The 22,590-nt window shown below is 34.6% G+C and overlaps 3 protein-coding genes across 6 annotated transcripts in view; 2 read left to right on the forward strand and 1 right to left on the reverse strand.

Moving 5' to 3' along the window:
* The window catches only part of LOC108975831 (serine/threonine-protein kinase S6KL), a 60,347-nt gene that overhangs the window by 8,654 nt on the left and 29,103 nt on the right, over window positions 1-22,590 (forward strand). For both annotated transcript variants that reach the window (XM_018944577.1, XM_018944578.1), the window contains exons 2-7: window positions 1,203-1,309; window positions 1,453-1,735; window positions 1,873-1,996; window positions 2,875-2,973; window positions 3,045-3,203; window positions 10,833-10,921. In XM_018944577.1, coding sequence (XP_018800122.1) covers window positions 1,203-1,309; window positions 1,453-1,735; window positions 1,873-1,996; window positions 2,875-2,973; window positions 3,045-3,203; window positions 10,833-10,921 — 861 coding nt within the window. The remainder of the gene's footprint in view (window positions 1-1,202; window positions 1,310-1,452; window positions 1,736-1,872; window positions 1,997-2,874; window positions 2,974-3,044; window positions 3,204-10,832; window positions 10,922-22,590) is intronic.
* LOC108975833 (autophagy-related protein 101) lies at window positions 3,210-7,920 on the forward strand. Its single transcript, XM_018944583.1, has one exon. It carries the CDS (start codon window positions 3,738-3,740, stop codon window positions 4,392-4,394), a length of 657 nt encoding a protein of 218 aa, XP_018800128.1. The 5' UTR covers window positions 3,210-3,737; the 3' UTR covers window positions 4,395-7,920.
* LOC108975832 (enolase-phosphatase E1) overlaps window positions 12,517-22,590 on the reverse strand; it is a 12,122-nt gene continuing 2,048 nt past the window's right edge. For all 3 annotated transcript variants that reach the window (XM_018944579.1, XM_018944582.1, XM_018944580.1), the window contains one exon: window positions 12,517-15,125. In XM_018944579.1, the coding sequence (XP_018800124.1) occupies window positions 13,859-15,124 (1,266 nt within the window). In that variant the 5' untranslated portion in view covers window position 15,125 and the 3' untranslated portion in view covers window positions 12,517-13,858. The remainder of the gene's footprint in view (window positions 15,126-22,590) is intronic.

Here is a 22,590-nt window from a genome sequence, read left to right on the forward strand (position 1 = left end):
TGACGATTGTATGTAGTATACCTAAATATGCATGTAGTATTAGTTTTACATTGAAAATACTTACACATTTTTAACTATTTGTTTATTTAATTTTGAAATTTGTTTGCTATATTTAGAACAATACGGTTTGACGACATTTTCTCTCCACAAATCTAAATTACTTTATTGAAAACATCATATACAATATTTTTCCAGAACGTAGTAATATTTCAGCACTAATAACTTGTTGTTTACTACCTTGTTTTATTGTGACTTCGTGTTTTGTACTCTATATGTAAATATATACATACATACATTTATGTATGTAAAAATTGCGCGTGAAAACATACTGTTTTCACATGCGCTTCGTATATAGTACTGTTGTTGTTAAAGAAAAGCGCTTGCAGTACAGCATTCGTGTGCAAGTATGTTATTTTCCTGATAACACAATACATAACATAACTTACGACATTATACTATACCGTAAAGTACACGAGCATGCATACATATTTGTTTTCGAACTCACTTTTTATGCCGTTACAACTTTCAATTCGCTCAGAAATTTTGTTGTTATTATGTAAATGAGTCTACGGCACGCACACATACAAACAATCTACGCATGTAATAATCACTTCTGTTATAATAACGTATTCGAATAGTTATAACAACAATATAATGACAATAATAAACACTTGGCTGTGTGAAATATCGTCACAAAAAGCAAACCGTTAGAACGCACTGCAAAAAAATGTGTTATACTGTGTCATAATACTCCAATCACCTTTGTATCAACTATTCTCCCAGCCAATCAAAGTCATGTTTTTTTTTATGATTGTGCTAAATTAAATCTTTCCCGTAATCGACACCCCACTTCAAGTCCAACAGGCAATTAATTGGAGTACATGCATTGCATTTCGCACAGTTTTAAGGTGGACAAGTTCAAATCGCCAAATGTGCACGTATGCCATTATCGAAGGTTCAGTGCTCTGTATCAACGTTGAATTTATAAATAACATAATCGTATCAATTTTAATTAATGACTGCTTGCCTTAACGGTTCTCCATTGATGCGAACGCTAAACGGGCCATTGATTCTTCAAGTGCTACTTTTTTCAAAAAAAAAAAATATATATAGCAAACAACATTAAAAAAAAATTATTTGTAAACAATTCTTTATCATAAACACATTTTTAACAACTCGCCAACTTTTTCTCGCATTTACAGGCTTCTGCTTGGAGTTTTGGCAGCTTAAGTGGCCGTCTAAATTGGAGCTTTACTGGTGGTGCTAATAGGAATTCATTTCACAATCGCAATAAGTCAACCAGAAAAAGGTAATTGAACCGCCAATATATCTACATACACACAAACAAGGCATATAACCGTTTAACTAGTTTTGTATGCTTGTCTGTGTGTTTATTCATTATTATTATTATTGTTTGTATATTTGTATGTAATAATTTCGTATTGTCAACAGTTTAACATCGACACAGCAGCGTCGCTCTAAGACCCCATGGCATAAGCCACTTACCAATGCCATATTCAGTTCACATTTTAAGGAAGCCAGTCGCAACGATCAATTCCACATTGTAGATTTAGTGGCCAAGGGTGCATTCGGTGTTGTATTCAAAGTAATTAATAAGCGCTACGCGCAAGATTTAACACAACAACAACAAACGACTGCAGCCGCGAACTGCTCGGCGACAACACCATTACATCCTGCGCCTATTTATGCACTCAAAGTGTTGAAAAAGTCCAAAGTAAGTATGAAATCAATTGACGCAAACTCGAATTTTACAATCGGATCTTTTTATTGTATCTTATGACTAATTTGTTACTACTTTTTTGTTTTTTTGCTTCTGGCAATTACTAACTCATGCTGTTATGGCTTTTACAGATAATCGAAGAGAACAGTGTGCAGCAAATAAAAGACGAAGCGGATATTCAAAAGTTGTGCGGTCACCATTCGTTTATTGTGCAACAAGTGGATTCATGGCAGAATCGTCGTAATTTACATATACGTAAGATGATTCAAAATAAGCATTACATTATGAAATTGCATGCTAAAGATTAAACTAAATCCTAGTAAGCGTTTGCTTGAACTCTCTACAATATTTGAAAGTGCGTATGAACGATTTTTCCTGCGGTTTTAAATCGCGTACTCCATTATTAAAGTGCGATATGAGTTTAAGGCGTATAAAACGAGCGCAGGAAATTCTATTTCAATTTTGAGACTTTCGTCAAAGTTGCACAATTAATTATACTTTCGTAAATCGGCGAAGATAGAATATGAATGTAACTCTTATAGGTTATATCCACTTGCAAGACCTTAAAAATACATTTTTTGCATTTTTTTTATAAATACTTTAAAATTAGAGATGAATGCAGGTTATAACCGAAAGAACTTTGAAGAAGACTTTGGTTTTTGACAAAATGGAGCCTTCCTAAATAACAATCGCTCTTTGTGAAAGAAAGTTAAACTTCAGAGGTGCTTAAGAAGTGAAAATTATTAATTTGATGCCTTCGATCATTACCTGACAAATATATGTTTCTTGTGAAAATTTCATGCTGATCGATCTTGCCATTTCCGAGAAATTTTTCTCACCGACTCGTCATTAACTGAAAAATATATGTAAAAGTTTACATGAAAATTTCAAGTTGATCGGTTCAGTCATATTATATACATTTTTCTCACTGACTACGAAAACATCTCCGAAACTATTTGGCGGGTCAACTTCAAATAAGTTAGGTGAAACGACATGGAATTTTTCTGATAAAATTCGCTTATTAGAAATATTACTAATTAAAAGTATTAACTTTATTATATCATCCTAATGGGGACTAGATAACCGTTAAAACAACAACAATAACATTAACTTTATTATTTAATTCGTTACAGTTTCGGAATATGTGCCGAATGGTGAACTCTTCACTAAACTAACTCATTTCTCATTGGATCTCATAAGGGTATATTTAGCGGAAATCGCACTGGCCATTGGTAATTAAACTCTTTGCATTTTTGTCCTCGCCCTTCTAATAACTGTATGATTTTGATTTATACCACTGTAGATTTTCTCCATAATGCTGGTGTAATATATCGTGATGTTAAGCCGGAAAACATACTGCTCACCGCCAACTTTCACATAAAAATAACGGATTTCGGACTTAGTAAGTGGCTTCGCTTAGGTGCAACAACGAGGACTATGTGCGGCACTTTCCAATATATGGGTACGATTTGAACCAAAAGACAAAAGCAATCCTTCTTAATATAAATAGAATGTGTTTAACGGTAAACCCTTACTAGAAAAAGGGCTACTAAACAAAACAGTTTTAAATCTTTCAAACAACCAAATTAAACAAATAGTTTGATAGAAACGCAGATTTGTGCAAAAATAACAACAAAAGAAATAGCTAACTGTTAACGAGGCGAACAGCAACAACAAACAAACCGATAACTGTGTTGAAAAAAAATTAACAAATTGTTTAGAAAATTACGTTTCAATTATTTTAAACACCAAAAACTGTACAAATCTTGAATTAATTTAAACGGTTCGTTTAAACTATTTAATTGCTTAGTGAAAAAAACACATAGAAACAATTAATTTTTGAAATAGTTGAAGAATATGCTGCAAGAAATTAACGCTCATTACTAACTGTCATTGAGAGTGTCAAATTTCAAACACTAAACATCGTTATCAACCGCGCGCGAACACGTTTTATGCTACAGCGTCAGTAGCTGTGCGCTCCTATTCCCCCAACAAGATGAACGCTCGCTCGCAGGTTTTCGACCTCACCATCGAGGGCCGTCAAGTGGACGAAGCCGTTGCCAGCATCTTTCATACGGTGCTTTTCCATCGCTGCCAAGGCAAATACATGTATACGGGCGATGCACAATATTCCATCGGCACTATTGGCTACACCGACGTGGATTGTGATTTCATTGATTTCACATACGTTTGTTGCACTTCCGAGGGGCTGCTGCGCACCGTTAAACGAGCCATCAACGTTTTCAGCGAGAAGTTACGCTCCAATGAAAGTTGCGGTTCCGGCCAAATAAGCTTGGAATTCTTTCAGAAACGCAAATCGCGTTGGCTATTTCAACAAGAGTGCATACCATGGGAGGTGTGGACAGTTCATTTAGATCTCATAAAGTATGAAAATGCAGATGATCGCCAAATTAGCAGAGAGAACGTCTCTGATCTTCTAACCGAAAAAGTTATCTACATCACTGAGCTTATGAATCGTTCGGATTATGTGCCGAAAACGCCAAGTCAAAATGAATTAGACTTGATTTTTGACACATCATATCCCGATGTGCAGCCGTATCTCTTTAAGTTTGATTACACGACTGCTGGCTCACAAACGCCCTCGGTGACCAATACCGTTAAGAAGATAATTAAGGAGACGTTCACGTTGTGACGTGTAATGCTTGCGAGTGAGCGTAGCCACCGCCAAAAAATGCAAAAACAACAATCAAAACATCAACAACAAGAGCATGAAGAGAAACCACAACAGCAAGTAAGCGCAGAATTACAACCTGTATATGCTAAGGACACGATTGTTGTGGCCGGTGGAGAGTACTTCAATAAGGGTACAAGTATTATTATTTCTCAAGTCAGCCGAGCACACCGTAGCAAAGCGTTGAGCGAACATGTCAACATCGAGCTGAACGCGCTCCAAACCACCACCTGTATAGATGCCAAGCCTAGCGAGCGCAAATCAATTTTGGCTGTTGTGGGTGGCATAATTTTGCTGTTCTTATGTCAGCACAATCGCCTCGGCTCATTTTAGTTACACTCAAATAGCAATTTATCACGCTGAACGCTGAAATACAATATAAATTTAAATAGATAGTTGCTAAACTCAACTTAATTGTTAATTGTTTACGGCTAAATTGACTTGTGTTCCACCCTACACAAACTGAAACACCTAGCAAACCATTACAATAGAGCCCTCGATTCGTGAGCGCGTACAAGCGCAAAAATGCTGTGTTCAAATTGTGATAAACGCCCAACACTCGTTTCAACATTCGCGTTTGCCTGTCGATGTTTATCTCATTGTTTGTCTTCATTGTTTTAACTGAATTTGAAATTTGTCATAACTGAAGTGTGAATATTAAAAAACACAAAAGTGTTGTTGACTAAATTTTAACTGCGAATTGGTCTCAAGCTTCTACGTAACTCAAACGCGAACGCTCTTTGCTGGTTGCTTGTCAGTTTGTGTAGTATTGCCAAGACGCTGTATAAAACCCCACAAAATCAATAATGGTAACTAATATTGCAGCTGCAATGCTCTTACTAAATATGGAAAATAATATTCTCAGTTTCAAGTTTATCAATGTAATTACACGTAAATATAAAGCGAACAATGCCACAATTCAGCAAAGTGTTGTCATAGCATTCCCAATATTTATTACAACCAAATTTAAATTGAAAATGTTTATGATTTAAAACATGAAAAATTTTGAAAATTTAAAAATCTTGAAAATTTTGAAATTCCCTTAACCTAAAATATTTTGATCGGAAATGTGTCAATGCGTTCAATATTTGCTTTATACACACTAGTGTCTTGAATTAAATTTTATTTATTTATTATCATTATTATTTTTGCTTATGCACTGGTCTGCATAATTAATTAAATTTTATTTTTTTATACGTTATCCATTATTATGTTATCAAATCTTTTTTTATCTTAAAGTTAAATTGTATTTTTTAAGTCAGCGTACCTTGCATAGAAAATATATTAACCTACATTAAATTGGGTTACACGGAACTCATTCTCAATAAGTTTTGCTTATATTTTATTTGTTATGATTTTGTGATCCTAAACTTGATTTGAACTCATTCAAGTAGATATGCATATATGCGTAGTTTTTATTTCTAAGTTCTATATCTTAAGCCTTATAATCAGCAGATATACAGCCCGCGTATATTTGATTTGAACTGCGCATACAAGCTCGTATTCCTTAAGTACTTTTATAATTTTCGTTTTGTAAGTTCAATATATGTATACATTTATATTTTTTTTTACTACATATCCTCTTTGTAGTAGCAATGCAAGGGCTAATGAACTGCTATAGTACTGTATTTTATAATTTGATATGTAACAAACAGCCTAAAAATTACCACTGTAAGCACGAGCAATTGAAAAACAAAAAAAAAAAAGTAAAAATGTTTAAAGTAATAGCACAATAAATGCTATAGATTGATTATTCTGTTGTAGCGAATGAATTATATCAATTGAACGAACTCACCAAACCCAACGTGTACTACCCATGATACTAAGTAGTTAACGTTTTTATGAAATGAATTGTAATAAACGCGGTGAAGAAGCAAGTGCAAGTAATATGCATAATAAATGTAGATGTGTTTTTAGTATGTACCATTGATGTTCATCGTTGTTGTTGTGTATGTGTTGCATTGATGTATAGAGAAAGAAAATATATTAAACTTAAAGCGACATATGTATGTATGTGTCGATAATGTGCTTGCTACGCACTTACAGCAACAAACAAATTATTGAAATGAAAATATTTTAACATTTCACTATATTCACACACTATACTTTCTTTTTAAAAAAACGTAATTGGATATTAAAAGCGAAATAGCGAAATTCAAAAGCAATGCATTGAAAACTAAAATCAAATGAAAACTTGCAAAGGCTATTTAGTGCAATGCTGTTATTGTTATTATTGTAGCGGCAGATGCAAGCTTAACTGAAATGCATACGAAATAATTTGCCTTTATTGGGTGAAAATGGAAAATTGTATTAAATTTTTTTTAACTGAAAATGTGTCGACAAATGTAAATCTTGGAGTGAGTGGGTATGCCTTAAGCGCACTTTTGATTTTTAACTGAAAAAATATGTGCATATATGCACATATGTATATGAATGTATGCGTTTAAACATTTTTTAGAAATCGAATCGATTCAACCCATGTCCCAACGTCTAAAACCATGTAGCAATCTACGTGCTGTTATGCTGTACAAAATAGTTTTTAGTTTTTTTTTAAGGAGAAATTTCTCCACTCATTTGGTGTAAGCATTGTAAGAAGTAATGAAAACTTAATAAAAATGAATTATTATTTGTAAATTTCTAAGAATTGGTAAATATGTTAATTTGAAATTTTTTTTTTTTGTTAATTTTATTTTTGTCAATTTTAATGTATTTAAAGTTGAATTTGTTAAGCAAAACACTTGAGACAATTTGAAACAGTCGCCATGTGCACACTGAAAATACCGTTAAATATGGTTTGAGTAAATTTAGCATACACTGAAATTTATATTGAAAAACAAAAACACCAACAACAAAATAACCAGTTTATTGCATCACTTTTAAAATACGGTCCTTAAGCACAAACCCCCGCCCACATTTACACCTACACACACATATACTGTAATATATATTTTATACTCACAAGTGTTTATCCAACTCTTAGGCAACACTTGAATTTTACACGTGTATATAATTAGCCACTTTTTGGGGCCGAAATTATGTCAAACCCTCAACACAGTCCACCAACTCGATCCATATACATACGTACGTATGAACAGTACGCTAATATATAAAACAATAATATATACAAGAAATATACTAAATTATACTTTGAAGCACCACAATGTAACAGCTCCGAACTTGAACAAAAGAGCATTGTTATAAATATTATTAAACTAAAATCTAAATAAAAATTCAATACAAAAAAAAAAAAAAAAATTGATCGCTGCAATTCAGCCGTAATAAATATTTAGAAATATTCAAATTATGAATAAAACTAATTTTAGCTTTGTATTCTAACAAAGCAGCAAACGCTAAATACACACACACACATACATTCATGCATATGCACGCAATAAGCACATACACTGCTAAAAAAAAGCCTGTAAATGAGCAAAACTAAATTCAGTGTAATAGCAGCTATTTACCGTTAGCAAAAAGAAAACAAAAAGAAAAGAAATAATGAATTTGCTTACCTTTGTTTCTTTGCGCTCTAGACAAGACATATTCATGTCTTATGTACGTGTATATAGCTGTATTGTGGTAAAAATATTAACGCAAAGCTTTGTTGTAAGCAAGTGATTCATATTTAGTGCGAAACTCCAGTTCTATTGCAATTAATTAGTGCAACAACGATTTTACCGTTAGGTTTTCAATCTTGATTAGTCGTAAAAACCGAAGAAATTAATAAAAAAATGTAATAAGAGTTTGTCCACATTCTAATTAAGTAATTAATTAATACACACACACACGCGCACTAAATGTGCGTACATACATATGTATATGTAAATGTTAAAATACACGAAAAGTATTGAAGCTATGTATGTATATATTGTGCTTAGTATGTATGAGAGAGGAGAATCAATGCATTCTTGTTGAAAATCAAAATGAATATTGCTAACTTGATATGAAGGGTGTGAAAGCTATGCGACATAACATACATACATACATCTATCCATACGCCATTACCATTAGTCAGTAGTTAAATCTGATGAAATATCTCTTAATATTGCGTGTAGTAATTTATTTTTGTTTTTATTTTTTTATATTTGCAAACAACTGCGTATCACAAACTAATATTTAAACTAATAGGATTTATAATTAAAAAATTAAAAAATGAAAAAATTTTAGAAGCATTAGAAGAGAGCTTGTCTCAATGCAAAAAGGCTCATATTTAGTGAAAATAAGAATATCAATTGTGTTTAACTGTTATCTAAGTTTGCCTACATCAGTAATAATTGATAGAACAGCAAAAAGAATTGTGATTCATAATATACTGTAGTTAATTTTAAGTGATTAATTAACACTTGTAAACATACCTGTATTCATGCCTACACACATACATATGTATATGTATGTATGTATGTATTTAAAGCAACTGATTAAATTCGATGAGATAATGATAATGATGATGATGACAATGAGTATATGGAAATCAGAGTAAATGTTTAGCTGAGCAGATATAGGTATATATACACATATACATGTAATCTTTACTTTAACTAGCATAGAAATGGCAATTTTTTCTTGTAATTTTAAAACCTAACCTATTTGTTAAGTAATAATGAATTTGAACTTTTACAATGTCTAAAGTTTTTAAATCATGCTAAAGGGCGAAATTAAAGGTATTTCTTGCAAATACTTGCGGCGATTAATCTCTTCAATTCGTGAATAGTTCATAAATGTAATAGACATATTAATTATGTAGTAATTTAATACTAATAATTACAATTACAATAACAGCAATGGTGTTTACGACGATTTCTACCATATACAAATATTATATATATTTAAAACATTAATCACTTAGTTGTAGCAATGAATATATAGATATGTATAAATATAAAATAACTGTACATTTAGTTGTGTATGCCTAATGAATGCAACAAGAAAAAAAAATATATAAAACAAAATTCAAGAGAAATGAAAAATGAAATGTGTAAATATATTAAGTAAACAGAATTTTTAAAAAATATCAAATAATTGCATTGTTATTTATTCGGAATATTTTTAGTGCGCTTTGCTCGGCGTTGGTGCAGTTTCATTCCCTCCACTATTGTCTGTCTGTTTGTTTGTTTGTTTGTGTGTTCGTCTGTAGCTTTTGATTTTAATTGCACATAAATTTGAGATTTTCATTTCATTTTTGCACAAGCCATTTTTAATATGTTACACATTTTATTAAAATTCTAGCTGCTGCAACTCCCAAGACCAAAAAAAAAGCGTGTTAGACGGTGAATTTAATATATGTATGTGGTATGGCCTCTCTGTAAGAGAAACTGCGCTTTCTGCTCTCTGTTGTTTTTCGTTTGCTAAGACTTCTAACGGAATACCTCGATACAAATTATTGCCGTATGCTAATTTTTGTCATTGCCGCTGTTAAAATTAAAGCTTTTTCTACTTCATACTATCTGTTAAGAATTCTTTGGTTTGCTTTTAATTGAAATCATATTTTTATAAATTATTTTCAGTTTCAATATTTACATTTCATGAGTGAATTTGCACAAGGTTTCGACAACAACAAAAGTTGCATGTATCTTACTTTACCCAAACGTATATCTTTCTAAAATGTTCATCTCATTGTTGCTGCTTTAAGCATTTTGACAAACTGTACTTAAATATAAACAAAATTTTTATTTTTTTAATTTAAATTTTTACAAAGGGTGTTTTTGTAGTTGTTGCAATTGTTGTAACTCTCTCACGATTTTTGTTTTTTTTTTGATATAAAAAATAATTTACAAAGCAAAAATTGTTTATAAATGAAGTGAGTCTAAAGCTTATATAATTTAGAACTGAACCCAGATATTATTGTTGTTACTATTTCAGCTCAATTACCGTTAAAATGTTTAAGGATCATTTTGAAGAGATTTATACTAACTTCTTGTAAATCTGGATAATCTTTAGTTACATATGTAAAGTCAACATTCTTAGAAGAGTCACATATATTATGTGGCTTGGCTGTTAACTGTCTATTTGTTTTACAGTCAAAGAATTAGAGAAAAAATCGCATAACATGAAATCTCGCATGCAACAAAAAATGTTTTAAATCTCTGTTAATTTGAATGTCAATATATCGTCAATACATCGTGCACCGACCACTTCCTTCCATAACAACAAATTTTTAAACTAAAGAGTCCATATGAAAGTAGGATCACCAGGGCGGATGATGAACATGTGTGTTCTGTTCTGTTAAGCGCTTCATTTGCACTGTAACGAATAACATTACATTTTTGTTTATCTTGTTTGCTTCTAAACATCTTAAGTCAAGCTAATGTTAAAATTATAAAAATTGCTTTATTTTACAATAACACCAGCTCAAACATACTTCATCAAACAATACGTGTGTTTTTTATTTTTCATTACCAGCGCCGGAGTTGTTGCGTGGTGAGCCTTACGGTCATGCAGTCGATTGGTGGTCACTGGGCATACTCGTCTGTCAGATGCTCATTCAAAAGGTAAGCAGTTTTATTTATTTTTCTTCTTCTAGTAGTAACTGTATAATACATATGCGCCTATCTAATTTTCCAAGTGATAATTCATCGCAGTTTGAAATATTTCCTGTTAAGAACTATTCATTTTTCCTGAGATTCACTTCAAAAGTTTCGAACTTTAAATTATCATAATAAATATTTTTGGTAGTAGTAGTCAGAACTCTTGTGAAATATTAAATTAAATGAAGTATGCTGGAATTAGCGTGAGTCTCTAGGCTGATAAACTTAAACTAACGATTACTATTCGTTTAGTGAACGAAGGTATGGTTCAATTTCGGTACTAAGTAAACTAAAACTGAAATATGGACTGAGGTCTCAGTCTCGGAGTTTAGCTTCTCTTTGGGTCATATTTCTTTCCAACAATTATTACTTTGAAGTCTGAAATAATTTAAAAAAAGCGCCGAATCCGATTCGGTGAATGCGATTGGGGCGGAAGTAATTGAAAACTCTATTCAAACAATTTTACTATATTTTCCGTTAACCTGTGACAAGGTTCATCGTCTTGTTTTTTTTTTTTTTTTTTTTTTTTTTTTTTTTTTTTTTTTTTTTTTTTTTTTTTTTTTTTTTTTTTTTTTTTTTTTTTTTTTTTAATAAAACCACTTTTCCACAATTTCTTCCTTCAAATGTTGCCTATATAATTTACGCTGTTGATGTTGCGTCTTTCCGTTTGGGATTCGGTTCTTCGTAAATAATCCACTCGAACTATAGTCATGTTTCATATATTATCACATAGCGACTGCAAATATTATTCGGTATAATTTAAATAACTGAAACTCACAGAAACACGTTGCGCGAAAAATGTTTGTCCTGACTCTCCAGGTGCTCGGAGACAACTGACCAGCCGCTCGTTAATTAGCTAGGAATGCCCTCTACCGAACACAGTCCAAAGAAAATCATTCCGGACAAACCATGTATTATACGGACGTACGTACATATAATCTCGTCAGAAGCACTCTGGAACTGCAGAAAATTTTACTTTTTTGATAGAGCAAACCTCTGATATGTATAGACTCTGATATTAATTTTCCCACTCTCTCCCATTCTGTCATTAAAGTCTGAAACCACAATGTACATTATTTATCCTTCGTTCAGTTGATATTTGGTTCTTCATAAAATTATGGATTACTAATGCAATTCGTTTGGAAAATGACTTCAAGTCTCTAGTCTAACAATCTAAGATTTTTAGCATCATCCTGAAATTTCAATTTATGCACTAACAGAATTCTGCTCAATTGTGAATATAGACATTTCTCATTTTAAGTCGTTCTACACATGCTTGAGAGCTTCTAGAGTAGTCTTCCTGTTGTGTTCAATTACAAGCATTAAAAAATTCACTGTTTTTGGAATGCTTATTCAAAGCTAACCATTACCTAGGCAGACAGACAAAAATACTTTTCGTGTTTGTGCACATTTTCATATACTTACATGTAGCGTTATATGCCTAGTTGCTTATGGGATGGTGCTACAAACAACCGTTACGTGAACTATTATACATACTCTCATGGCAACATATTGCTAAAAGGAGAAAAGTGTTAGAAATTAACTAAAAGACCGATTCGTATTTTTTATTATTTTTTATTTTTTATCCAAAAATTGTCAGTCTATATAAAAATCGTACAAATACATTTTGATCATATGCATGTATGGTATATAGGTGTTATGTAATCAACGTAATTTGTTCGTATCCACGCGCACACGCTTTGTGCGCCACTCAACTGCATTTCAATTACTAAAATGCGTTTTCGATCGAAATGTAATTGAAAGTCACAGCAGCCATAAATGCGCATGGATCGCTCAGAGACCTAAAAAGCTTGAGTTGCAAGTGCCAGCAGAGTGTTCATAAACATTAAGCATACGCATACATATAATTTATAAAATTAAACGTAAATGGTCCATGTTATGTAGGTATTATCTAACGTAGGTTGGTGCTTGTTATTGCTTTTGTTTTCGAATGCATTAAAATAATATGTATCTATCGTTTTATTGTGTGAGCTGCATTTGTTGCTTTGCTTTTGTTGCTTTTTTGCTTTCAAGGCGGACGTTACTGATGTCGAGCTTTTTCAATTGTGGACTGCTTAGATTAAAAGCTACAAATACACTGTGGGTCTCCCCGTCTACCGTTACGTAGTGGTTCTAGAACTTAAAAGTAGTTGTGCATCTTTCGTAATGATTGCGTTCCTCTTACATCCATCGACAATAATTACTCGTACATACTCATATATATTAAAATTAAATATTCCCTCGTTTGAACTTCACCTTACAGCATTTTGTGGATTTACTTGTATTTTTTTAATTTAATTAAGCTTAAATTACTTTTGTTTTATGTATATAATTTATGATATATCATAATTATTTGTGTAAGTATTATTGCTTGTATGCCATCTTCTTGGTTTGTCCTTGTTTGTTTCCACTCAAGTGCAGCGAGTGTATTCCAATGCTGGGTAATTAGAAGTAGAAGACCTCTGGCTCTCTGTGTGGTGAGAACTAGACTGTCATGGCGGTTGATGTTGCAATCTACAAAGCACTTGTTTTAATTCTCCCGACCGTTATCGGCACTTTGTTGTATACTGTTTCATAATAACTTTCATGGTTCTCTTTAACTGCCTACGTCATACGAATGATTGGTTGCCTTTATCTTGCATTTTAATTCTTTCGGTCCCTTGTTTTGTCCGTTTTGTTGATTTCGTTTCTTTCTAAATAGTTTTTACAACTAAAAATAACTAACTATATATTATTAAGAGCGTTGAGTTTGTGACCACGTGACATCGGCCAGTTTGTTTTTTTGCAGAACTTCATACCCAATTGTTTGCTGTTTGAAGTGTGGTCAAATTGTTGTTTTTGTTTTTGAATTTTTGCTGTTTTTTTGTGAAAGGAGGTATTCGATCGGATGCATATAGACTTCTAATCAGATTTCTCCTCCTTGGATTCGCTACTTTCCTTAGATTCGGATTCAGACGAATCGGATGACGAGTTGGAGTCCTTAGATTTCTTGCCCTCACTTAATTTCTCAGCCTCGGCAGCGGGATTCTTCTCTTCCAATGTCTTGGGTTCACTTTCCTTTACCTCTGGTGTGAGTTCTTTCTGTTGTTGCTGTGGTAGCTCAGCTGGTGCGGGAGCAGCGGCGGCGGGTTCTTCAATTTTCTTAGCTTCTGGTGCGGCAACAGCGGCAACTGGAGCTGCTTGTGCTGGTTCCTCTACCTTCAAGGCTTTGGCTGCGCTCTCTTCGCTGGCTTGTAGTGGAATATCACCGGCTGGTGCTAGCGCCGCTGGTTCGACCTTCTCAGCAATTGGTTCGGATGCAGCTGATTTGAGCAACTCTTTGGGTGCTTCTGGTTGTTGTTTCTCAGGCTCGGCAGGTTGTTCAAGTGCAGCATCGGTGGTGAGAACGGGTGCAGCAGCAACGGGGGTAGCAGCAGGGGCGGCTTCTTCAGCGGGCAAACTCTTTACTGCTGGCGCTACTTCAGCAACAACGGAAGCAGCAGGCACAACGTTGGCATCAACCTCATTTACAGCTTCGCCAACGCGTTCTTGACGTGCTGGAGTTTCCTCCTTCTTAAGTTCACTAGCAGCAGATGCAATATCAGCAGTGGCGGCAATTGCGGAATCAGACTTCACCACAGGTGTTTCCTCAGCGGCAGAGAGCTCATCCTTCTTTTGTTCGGCTGGTGCGGCTTCAGCAATAATGGTGGATTTGCCTTCAATATTAGTTTTCTCCTCAGCAGCGACAAGTGTTTCCTCAGCTTGTTTGGGCTCCTCTGCGAGACCGGCAGCAGGTGCGGCGGCGGCAGCAACAGGCAGGGCTTTAGTTTCCTCTAATTTATCATCAGCGCGGGTCTGCTTATCCTTCTTCTCTTCCTTCTTCTCGGGAAGTAAACTCTGGCTGATTTCGGCGTCAGGAGCGTTCAATGGGAGTTCGACGGGTTTTAGGTCCTTCTTCTCCTCGGTGGCCAGGGCCGGCGCTGCTGCACCGGCGGCGGGAAGTTCAGCAGCACGTGCCTCGACTGGCTTGACCACATCGGCAACCTTCTCATTGACCTTTTGTACTTCAACGGACTTCTCTTGAACTTGTGGCACCGCCTGTACTACCGGTGACACTTCCTCATCGGGTACGGGTAAAGCGAATGCGCTGACGAGCAGGGCGGAAAGAATGACTAATTGGAACTTCATACTGCAATAGACAGAGGACAAAAAATCGAAACATTATTATTATATAACGACATAATTAAGGAGTAAACTAATTTTATTTGCACTGTGTGCTTATTATTTAATTATGCCTGGCCTAAGTGGAAATGAAATGGCGCCTCTCGAGGGCTTGGTCAATTGGAAAGGTCATATTAATGCGGCACAAATTCATACAATGTTGATTACACAAGCGGAATTCCTAACAATTGAATTTGTACAAAGTATTTTTACACACATATTCCACACATTTCTATGCACTGCTACATATTTGTATTTTTAACAAGATCTATTTGTAAATCAGTGGACAGCATTCGACTTGTACCACAGCCCTGCGCTCTGTACATCTGCTTAAATTGATTGAATTGTCTGCGCCGCTCTTCAAATGACGGAAGCTTGCAATTTAATCAACGGCGATGGCGCAACTGTAAGCCGGCATGTGTAATCTCGAAGCATCCATTGTGCTGGTCGCACTTGGCCGCAGTAGGCGAGAATCATATGAACGCGTGAACGCCGTGACCACTAAATTCAATAAGCAAGATCAACGTACAGCGGGTTGGGGGGCTAAACGCGCCTACCTTCCAAAAGCTCACAAATAATTCTGGATCATTCCTCCGATCAGCTTAAGTGCTAATTGTAGATGCTAAGTGGTGCGGGCATTATACTCGTGGATGTATGTATATGTCTGAGAATACATGATACATTTTAGTAAATAAAGCTTTCGTTACATTGTATTGAATGTGAAATTATAAATGACACACAGCTGACGTCTTTGAGAGTGGGTGGTACGCAGTCATTCCTGCATATTTCGCTTAAATTCCGTACTTGCAATTCAATACCTTACTTTTTGAGTTGCTAATTGTCGCAAAATAAATAAAGTGAGTTAGTTGTTTTGATTACTCATTATTCGCCTGGCGAAACCGCATACAATTCTTATTTATTTATACTTCACTGCGACGATTCCATTTATATCACATGATCTAATTGTTTACTCTAAAGGCTCATAATTTAATCAACAAACATATGAGTAAATGAAAATAATTGTCATATTCTGCTTTGATTGTACATAAAATGAACCTCAACTTACAACAGTGGCTTTAGTTGAGTAAAGCTCTGTTCTTTTGAAATAATCGATTAAAGATTACTCACTTCAACTGCTTTTAAGGCAACAACTAGAGTTCACCGCCTTAACGAGTCCAGTAAACTTAGTTATAAAGTAAGCGACGTAAAACGCAATATTTTCACATCAAAAATATTAAAGAATTTCCAAACAATCACTAACAAAATATCTCAAAATGCTATCAACGAATAAAATTAATCATATTTTTGTAGTTAAACTGTTACAAGTATTATTATAGCAATTGGAAACATTTTATCGTAGTTGGTATATGTATAATGATAATATCGATCTCAGCAAAACTTTTTTTTACAAATTATGTGATACTATATAAGTTTGCCTCTCAAACAATTAAACTGTGTTATGTAATATTTTCATACATATATTCCACTATATATGTATTTATGTATATGTAAGATGAAAAAACTGATTACCTATTCTATATTATATAGTATTTCTAGCGCAGCTACGCTTGCCAAATATTTATTTGTTTATTGCAAAGAAATTAACTCAAAGTTCGGTATTATTATCAGTTGACATTTGATCACGCATTCAAAGTTTCTGTTGAAAATACGTGACCCAATTAGTTTTAAAAATACTTGTTAAACTTAAGAAAAGATTATAAATTTCACTTATGCAATCTTTACGAGTAAGTCTTTTCGTATTAAATAGATGTAAACGAAATGGAACCGAACCATTTCTGAAGTAAATAGTAACTGGAGACAAAACTTGGATCAAATACGACAATGATTTGCGAAACCGGTCATGGTCCAAGCCTGAGGAAGCTCAACAAATAGACGCAAAGCCAGGATTGACGCCTAGAAAGATTATGCTGAGCGATTGGTGGAATTGGTAAGGAATCATCTACTATGCGCTACTCCAGCCTGATCGAGCGTTTGATTCTACATATTACTGTCAATAACTGATGAGATTGAAGCAAGCAATCAAAAACTAAACGGTCTGAACTGATCAACAAAAAGGGCTTCGTCTTCCATCAGAATTACGCTAGACCACACACATCTTTGATGACTCGGCAAAAACTGGAAGAGCTTGGCTGAGAAGCTTTGATGCATCCACCATTTAGCCCTGACCTTGCACCATCTTACTACCATTTCTTTCGGTCAATGCAGAACTCTCTTAATGGCGTAAAGTTGGCGTCAAGAGAAGCCTGTGGAAATTACTTGTCGCAGTTTTTCGCCGAGAAAGCAGAGAAATTTACACTGCGTTATATTTTTAGTTTCAAGTCACTTGAACGTCATCAAAGTCAGTGAACTGTTTACAAAACTGAGTACTAATGTATTCAAATTTGATTAGATAAATAAGCAAAATCTTCGTCAACCATATTGATCTTTCAATAAGAAAATTTTTACTGACAGCCGTAGACAGTTTGAGCTTTAAAGCAGCGTTTTAAGTAAGTGCTAACAATTTGTGCAAATGTCTAATTAATTTCGAAGTACATGCTGTGAAAAAGTAAAATTTGCAATTACATGAAATTACCGTGGTTTGACTAAACCCAGAAACACACACACACACATCGACAAACGGGCGTTCTCAACTGACAGCTGCGAGCTATTTTGCTGCAGCACACAATAGGAAAGGTTGTCAATCGAATTCACGAATTTTGCGAGCAAAAAGTAAGTGCTTAACTAAATTACGGTTAATTGCCGTTTTCTCAGAACTGTATAATTTAATAATAAACTTTTTATTAGGCGTCATAAATCTGGCGAAACATTTTTATAGAGCACTATAATGGCCGCAAAGCTGCCAGCATTGATGATATAGTTTTCTGTATTCGAACCGTGTCGGGAATTTTAAGTAAATCAGCCGAAACGCAGCTCGAGCGTTAATGGCACTGCCATTATTCTAGATGTGAAACATGACTAACGAGTAATTAATGGCTTCCAGCGCTCGAATGCACTTGGAAATGTCTCGCGACAGCGCAAGTAGGTGGACAATAATTTAAACGCTTCAAAAGTGAAATATGCAAATCAGCGCTTATGCCTGCTGCATTAACTACGAAATCGCCACAATTGCAAGGCGATGACTAATGCCACGCCGTAGCGCGTGCGTGCAACTGAAAGTAGCGAGGCAGTAGCGCAAACGTAAATCAGCGTATTTCCTTTCCAAAGTAGTGCCAATCATAAAATACACTTAAAGCGCAATCAAACACGAAATCGCGCCTACAACTTTTCAATGCTTTTCAACGCACATGCAAACATATATACATATGTACATATATATATGGATATGTATCAGTAAAGTGCCTGCAATTAATAAACGTGCCATCAATAATAGTGCATTGCACACAACCGCTCTTATGCATGTGTGTATGTATAGGTGTATGAACCACAATTACATAACATGCGCTAAACGGTTTACGGCAAAGAAGCAAAAATGTTCCACTGGTCCAGCCCGCCAGAAAGTAAGCTCGAACTTAAAAATGCAAAATTTATGTCCGCTTGCTTTTTGCCGCGCCTTTTTGCAAAAAAAAAAAATCGTTTTTCATTTTTTGCAGTATATACATACATATATTTTTATATATACATACATACATATATATATTTTGCTTGGCTTCACAGGAGTAAATAGATAAAACTCGTTTTCACGCCAATTCGTCTCACATTACGCGCACCTTCGCTCTTCCTTGCGCACAGTACCTTCACACATAAATATTTACACATACTATATATTACTATATACATATATAAAATCATATATGTCCAATGATCTGTGGTAAATGCAATAATCTTTCTTCTTTTTGTTTTTGTTTTTGTCATATACCCCGATTTATCTGCTTCGGATTATTTAATATTTAACGATGCGAAATGCTTCATAACTCTTGGCCGGACTACCTGCCGTCCATGCCACCAAACCATGTCAACCATACCATCGCCAGCTTTCACAGCTTTGGTTATCTGGCGACTCCGAGCAGAAGTCGAATTTTTGCGTTTAAGAGCAACGCGTTCATTGACTCTGCGTCGGACGCGGCGCTGGCCAAGAAACTCGTTTATAGAATAGTTTGAGGCATTAGCTACTACCCAACAGGTAGGCATCCATGCCATAACTTGTACATCTTCAGCATCATCTGGTTATTTGTACGGCAAGACAGACTCCATGAATATAGTATATGTATGCAAGCATTTGTATGGGTTCTTGCCGATATTCTGCCAACCATGCTACTCAACTTTGAGTTTGAACTTTAGCAGGATGCCAGCAGAAGGCTTTTATGCTTGCTCGCTTCTAATGTCAGTCTTATCTTTCTCTTGCCAATACATAACATATATGTACGTAGGTATATGTATATATTTATATATGTACATATGTGTTTCTTGTAAAAAAAAAATTTATAATGACAAGTTTAATTAGTTTTTTTTTTTTTTGTTTTGGCTGCTGCAATAATTTTGTACCAGTCATTCCATTTATTGTTTATGACCCAGCCATAAAGCTGATGGTAGATTAATCACAGCTTCCACTTCGGTCAGGCTGCTATGGTCTATAGAAATGTGCTGAGTGTAGTCGTAAAGTAAAGAAATATAACAAATTTTATGTAAATAGTAGGTAAATATGTGTTCGTAGTTGTGAACATGCTTGGCCATGTTCGACGCTCTTTAGGTTCAAAGAAGTTATGCTAATTTTTCTCTATCAGCTGTCAGCACTGACAGCCCGCAAGCGTGGCGTTCTGCATTTTCGACAAAAGTAATTGAGATTTTTTTCAGCTTTTTATTAAAAAGAAAATGTTTTTGTCGAAGTCATTAATAAAAATCCATGAGTGAGTTGACATTCAAGCAATTTTTTTTTTTAAATTTCATGCGATTTTAATTAAAAATAATAGTAAATTTATTCTTTGAAATACGTAGTTTTACTTCTATATTTTTTTAAATTAAACGCTGTTAACAGAAATTATATTGAAATTAAGTGAATAGAACCAAAAATAAAAAGTTTAGATTTTTATTAAAAGCATATAAATTTTTATCGGTGTTTGTATGGAAAAATCGCTATCGGCAAATTAATTTAGAAATTAGTTGTTGTATTAATAGTATATGATGAATTGTAAGATTTTAGTTTAAAATTTTTTTTTTTTTTTGATTTTGATATTCCTTATGTTTTTTTCTAAAACATTCCACATATCAGTTCGAACCTAACGTAACCGGAACGAACCCGGAGTTTTATCCATCCCTGTCAACTTGGCAGAATTCTGCAGCTACAAGAACAACAACAAAATATCTTCTTCGGATAGTGGTCTAAAGCCAAGCTAATCAATTTTTTTAGTTGATTTTTTTCTTTTGGGTAAGAGTAAACTTTTAAGAATGTATTAATTTGGCTACTTTCCGTTTTTATTGCCTGAAAAAATCTTGCAAAATTATTGAACTTCAGAGGAGACTGAAGATAGTCGAAAAATGGCTTATATACAACCTTCTCGATGCTACATACATCACACAATAAAGTCCAAAAATGGATGCTTTTTCATACTTTTGTATTTAATAAGACAAACGACGCTTGCAATAATTAAACAAAAACCGATTGGCTGCCATAAAATGAAGCCTATCTGCGTTGCAGCATGATTTAGCTGGTAAATTAGTTGCCAAATGGACTGCGCATGCGGCACCAGGCGACAGCAAGCTAGTCGCGGAGACAACTACATGTTGCCTTATTGCCTGATAAACCGCATTACGGCGAGCAGTGGTGAACTAGTTAGTTGAACACCAGTCAATATAAAACCGAATGAGTTATGCAGTTGCAAAGCGAGTTGTTGTTGTTGTTTGCATTTTTTTCTATTGCTAATTTTTCTGCAAGTTTTGCTGCAATTGCTTGAGTCGCTGGTAAATTACCAAAGCGCGAAAAAGAACGATTTCTGCTTGAAACATGCAGCGCGCGGAAAATCTAGTTTCGAAGGAATGCGATTTGTTGCATGCACGAGCAGCTATGCAATTGCATATACATACATGTGTATGTATGTATAAGCTTGCCACCAAGCGTTCGTGCATTTATTTTGCTGGTGCGGTATTCTAGAACACGGTGTCATGGTACAGAGTCACAACTGCATTTCATTGTCTGCTGTTACAAAGTAGCCACACACACACACATATACATCCAATATGCAATTGTATTGGTAATGGCTAATGCAGCAGTTGATTAGCAACAACAAAAGCGCTGTAATAATGCAATTGCCCGCCTTTTCAATTTCTATGTGGAACCTACATGTATTAATTACGTTTTTGAACTTTGCCAAACAAATGAGCGATGGAAGGCCCTGGACCATAATTGCCGCTGCTGGCATGTATCAGCTATTTATGCACTCATGTGCGTGTTTGTGTGCAGACCAAGCTGTAAGCGCTTGAATTATGGCGTAAATTCAGCCGATCATTATAAAGCATACACAAATCGAAGCTGGTTTTACTAACACGTTATGTTATGCAAACAAGTTCTCACTACTCACAACTGCATGTGTGCGTGTGTGTGTGTGCTATGCTTACAAGCCTCTGCATTCTGCAATTGAAATGCGATTGCATGAAGTTTTCCAAAAGTCAATGCGGACATGCTTATTTCATCAGCAATAATGAAAATCTGGCATGTGACTGCGCTGMGGCTGAACGGACCTTAGCCGCCGAGGAGCGGTGTGTGCACAGCTTTGGCGCTTGTGTAGGTGTTTCCCACAGTTGGCTTGGTGTCTTTTCTTGAGTATTTCTTAATGTCAAATACAATATATGCAAGATAGCTCGGCTGGTTGGTTGGTTGCTTGGTTATTCGTACACCTTGAATGTCACATGGACAAGTGGTTTGCATTGCATTTATTATATATAAATACATATATTGCCTGTCATGCACGTGTGTGTGTGTGCGCCCATTATTTGTCAATTTTAATATATTTCTTTTAGCTAGACTATGTGCCTCGACTGTTAGGGCCCGTCTTGTCCGATCTGCGGCTCGAATTCATTGATCTACAAAGTTGGATCGAGTTCAACAACATGTTTCTACGTTTTGATTAATAGATATGAACAGGTTCGGATGGCGTGTGAATAAGTGATAATTTGATTTTTCAGTTCAATGTCAAGTTTGGTTTGACTCGCTAAATAAATACATATCTATGTATGCAGTTGCATTTTATATTTATAAAAAATATTTCTGCTATGTCATGGAAATTTGTCAATTGGTTGGCATTAATGCGTGCAGACTTTTCTGCAAAATTGTCATATAAACAAACTTGATTGAAAAACTAATTTTCTTATAAAATTATTTTTCAAACAATATTAATTTGTTTTTATAATAAAATGTATTACGAGAACAAAATGTAGAAATTCGATAACTTCAATAATGTTAAAAAAAATTTAATACAAAC

This window comes from Bactrocera latifrons, unplaced genomic scaffold, assembly GCF_001853355.1.
Source record: "Bactrocera latifrons isolate USDA-ARS-PBARC rearing strain unplaced genomic scaffold, ASM185335v1 scaffold_7, whole genome shotgun sequence".
Lineage (NCBI taxonomy): Eukaryota > Metazoa > Arthropoda > Insecta > Diptera > Tephritidae > Bactrocera > Bactrocera latifrons.